Genomic DNA, 3968 nt, shown 5'->3' with positions numbered 1-3968 from the left:
TTTATTAATGACTAAGATAACCAAACTGGAACCATCAAACGTGGAACATGACTCATATGCTACTTTTACTCAGGGGTAAATAATTTTAAATATTTATATTAAAACAAACATGGGGATATTATAGGATAGAATATTGATTTCTTGTGAATTTTAAGGATAACACACAAGACTTCAAAGAAATGTCGTGCTTTTAGGACACTTCAGCCTCTGCCCCCGGCCTCCTAGAGCAATGGATTTGTTCTCCGCCTGCCCTTGGGACTAGTTTAGAAAAAAAGTTCGAGGAGCCCTGAGCCGATGGAATTAGCTGAAATGTGACTCTTAATTGACTTGGTTTCAAATCCTCCACAGTTGGAGTAACTTGGCTTAGCTCAAATGCTAGAAATACTATAACATGTGTCGCTTCAATCCCAGCCAAGGGTCAAGCGCAGCATCCCAAATAGAAGCTAAAACAGATTCTGAAAGCCGTTTTTGTGGTTGACTTAACTTTATTCACATGATAGCTGCGGCCGGGGCTGACAGAGCCTGTCTCCAACATTTCTTTCTTCCGGCGGGATGATTTAAAGTTTGGTTGCAGACAGTGCGGGTTGAAGGGACGTGCGGTGAGACAGGTTAGGGGCTTTTTACAAATCTATGTCATCATGAATGCAGTTTCATGTTAACCTCGTGGCTTATCTAACACATTTGCGGTAAGAGTTGGGTAATAAATCTAACATTCACTGGCAGACACTTGGCAGCCCTTGAGAGCAGCATCTCTAGAGAACACACAATTGATCCTAACACGGGAGGCACCTCAGATATGGTGTGTGCAGGTCAGAAGCGCCTTCGGGTGCCAAGACAGGCATCCCATTACACAGTGGGACCTCAGGACATACAGCAGGCAGCTCTGGAGCGTTGCAGTCAATCCCCGGAGAGCGGGACAGTGGCATGCCGCCTCAGGACTGATAGGACCTCACGAGGAGCCACATGAGGAGAACCGTGACCAGGACAATGGTGAAGTTGAGACACAGGTCCCGGGGGGATAGATCCATTCTCGGAGCGGCTCAGTGAGAACCCAAGGCAGACTTCTGTGGACACGCAAAAGACCTTCTGCTTGTCCTCACCTCCTAACAGAAAGTGACAAAGAAAACAATGGAAGATCAGTGATCATTCCTTCCTCAAAGGAAACCAGCACTGTGGAAGAGGGCAGTGTGATGGCCTGAACTGTGTCCCCTCAAAATTCATATGTTGAAACCCTAACCCCCAATATCTCAGAAGATGACTGTATTTGGAGATGGGGTCTTTCAAGAGGTAATTAAGTTAAAATGAAGTCGTTAAGATAGGCCCTAATCCAATATGACAGATGTCCTTGTCAGAAGAGGAGATTAGGACATAGACATACACAGAAGGAAAACCGTGTGAACTCAGGGAGAAGACAGTCATCTGCAAGCCAAGGACAAAGGCCTCAGAAGAAATCAACTCTTCAATACCTTGATCTCAGACTTCTAGCCTCTAGACTATATCTTTGGACTATAACCAAAACTCTTCCTTGGGTCCCCAGCCTGCCGGCCTACCCTGCAAATTTTGGACTTGCCAATCTCCACAATCACTTGAGCCAATTTTATACATACAGGGTGTCCCCCCAAAAATGTATACACACTTTAACAGCTGATAGCTCAATTTTGAAAATGAAATATATTTTAATAAACACTGCCTTTATAATTATTCAAAGTGTGTGTATACATTTTTGGGGGACACCCTATCCTATTGGTTCTGTTGCTCTAAAGAATCCTGACTAATACAGACAGATTGCCTTTTCTGCCTGATGCCAGAAAGACCAATATAGTCCTGAATTTTTCCCCTATAATAATTGCATTGATACTTTTGATGAAATAAAAAAATATTACATTTTCTCTCTTCAATTTCTGTGTTTGTGAGTATACAGGTGTGTGCTTGCTTTGCTAACTTAGAGTGCCAGCCAGCCCAATCACCAAAACAGAAAAAAAGGTTGTTTTAGTGTTGTCCTCTCTTTGAATTACACATAGAAGTAAGATACCTTAATTTTGCAGGTTTCAGGCTGCTACAGGGCTTTATCCAACCTTGTCGAAAGCACGAGATAGTTTCAACATCTGCTTGGCCTTTTATAAGCACTGCATTGGGCACAGAGCCTGTCGGAGTCAACCCAAAGTCCCTCACACAACAGGCACTCAATCCAAGAGCAAGTGTTAACCTCATGGCTACTTCTGTTTCAACAAGGGCTTGTGCCAGCTATTTTTAGTCAGGTCTGGGATGTGCCTAGATTGTAAACACTTCAGAGAGCAGGAACGGTAGCTTTATAGTTTGTACATATAGTACACTTAGGAAATGGTACTTTGAGAACATATGCAATGCAGTCAGTCAATGTGTGTTACCCTCACTCTAGACGGTTTTGCTCAGTGGTTAGAGCATCGGCCCTCAGACTGAAGAGTCTCGGGTTCAATTCCGGTCAAGGGCATGTACCTTGGTTGCAGGCTCGATCCCCGGCCTCAGTCGGGGTGCCTGCGGGAGGCAACCGATCAAGGTGTCTCTCTCAAATCGATGTCTCTCTCTCTCTCTCTCTTCCTTCCACTCTCTCTGAAAAGCAATGGAAAAATATCCTAAGGTAAGGATTTAAAAAAAAAAATGTTACCTTCAGTGACACAACATGATTGACACTTTGTGTATGCAAACAACTAAAATTAAAGGTGAAAGATAATATCTTAGGTACTGAGGACAAAAGTTTTCTATAGAGTGAAAAAGTTTAAGGAGAAAGGATGTTATTTTATTTGCTAAGAGTGAGAGTTCAGAGGGTAGAAAGTGTTGTTAGCAAGCTTTTGACCCGACTAGTGTTTTTAACCATCTAATTTGACTGAGTTATTCATTGTAATTACTGTATTTGTTTTATTATTAGTGGATCAAATTATTAATTGTATAAACCAGCTGAATGATCATTTTTTATATTATTTCATTGTTAGTATAACACACAAGTTCAAATCAGATGGTGTCAACCAGTAGGTTGTTGAATCTTGGTTTAAAATATGGCCAGTGATGATTGATTTATGGTTGGTTGGTTGGTTGGTTTGTTGTTTCCTTTTAATGCTTACCCATCTTTTGGCCCTCCACATGAAGGACATAATAAATTGCCAATGAAAATCTTTATATAAAGACTTGCCTGAAGTAGGAAGTAAACAGAAGAAAATAAATGGATACAGAAAGTAGAAAGAACGTGTAAAACCATACACAAGAGCAGAGGGGAACAGGAAGGTGACGAATCCAAGCAGGAGCCTGGAGGCAAAGGCGTGAGAATCAAAGACAGACTTTTCCTTATGAATTTATTAATAAAATCAAATCCTGATCCAAATGCCCACTCATGTGGGTAAGTTCTGAAGAAATATAGAGATAAGCAAAAATATGAGACTGTTTCTAATGATCAAAACAATTCAGGGAGGGCAAAATAACTGTCCCACCAAACCTGCTTTAGATTAAGCTCAAATAAAGAGAATCATGGAGCCCAGCCAGGCGTGGCTCAGCGGTTGAGCGTCGACCTAGGATCCAGGCGATGGGGGTTTGATTCCCGGTCAGGGCACATGCCCAGGTTGCGGGCCTGATCAATGACTCTCTCATCATTCATGTTTCTATCTATCTCTCCCTCACCCTTTCTGTCTATATATCAATAAAGATATATTTTTAAAAAAGAGAGAGAATCATGGAGAGTGGCCCAACAGGAACTTACTGGGAAAATGTTATTGAAAGTTGTCCACAGCTTTGGTCATGTGACCTTCACAACTCTGTGACCCTCTCAACAACTCAGGCAAGTATTGTGATTTTTACCTCTTAGATTACAGTTAAGAAATTGACTTTTAAAGAGAGGTTAAGTTGTGTAATGACACACAGTAAGTTAGAGGCAGAGGTAGAAACTGGCAGATTGGAACTAGTTGCTAGAATTGTGATTACTCCATAGGGGTGACTACAAG

The 3968-nt window shown here is 41.7% G+C and overlaps 1 protein-coding gene across 1 annotated transcript; it reads right to left on the bottom strand.

The window, feature by feature from the left end:
• Positions 1–496: 496 nt before the first annotated feature.
• SLN (sarcolipin) lies at positions 497–1073 on the bottom strand. Its single transcript, XM_016207440.2, has one exon. It carries the CDS (start codon positions 1026–1028, stop codon positions 933–935), a length of 96 nt encoding a protein of 31 aa, XP_016062926.1. The 5' UTR covers positions 1029–1073; the 3' UTR covers positions 497–932.
• Positions 1074–3968: the final 2895 nt, after the last annotated feature.

Source organism: Miniopterus natalensis, chromosome 11 (genome assembly GCF_054644295.1).
Source record: "Miniopterus natalensis isolate mMinNat1 chromosome 11, mMinNat1.hap1, whole genome shotgun sequence".
NCBI lineage: Eukaryota > Metazoa > Chordata > Mammalia > Chiroptera > Miniopteridae > Miniopterus > Miniopterus natalensis.
This window is presented reverse-complemented; position numbering and strand designations above follow the sequence as displayed.

What these genes read in the sequence shown, in the direction of transcription:
- SLN (XM_016207440.2), bottom strand. Translation starts at nt 1,028, where the DNA reads ATGGATCTATCCCCCCGGGACCTGTGTCTCAACTTCACCATTGTCCTG.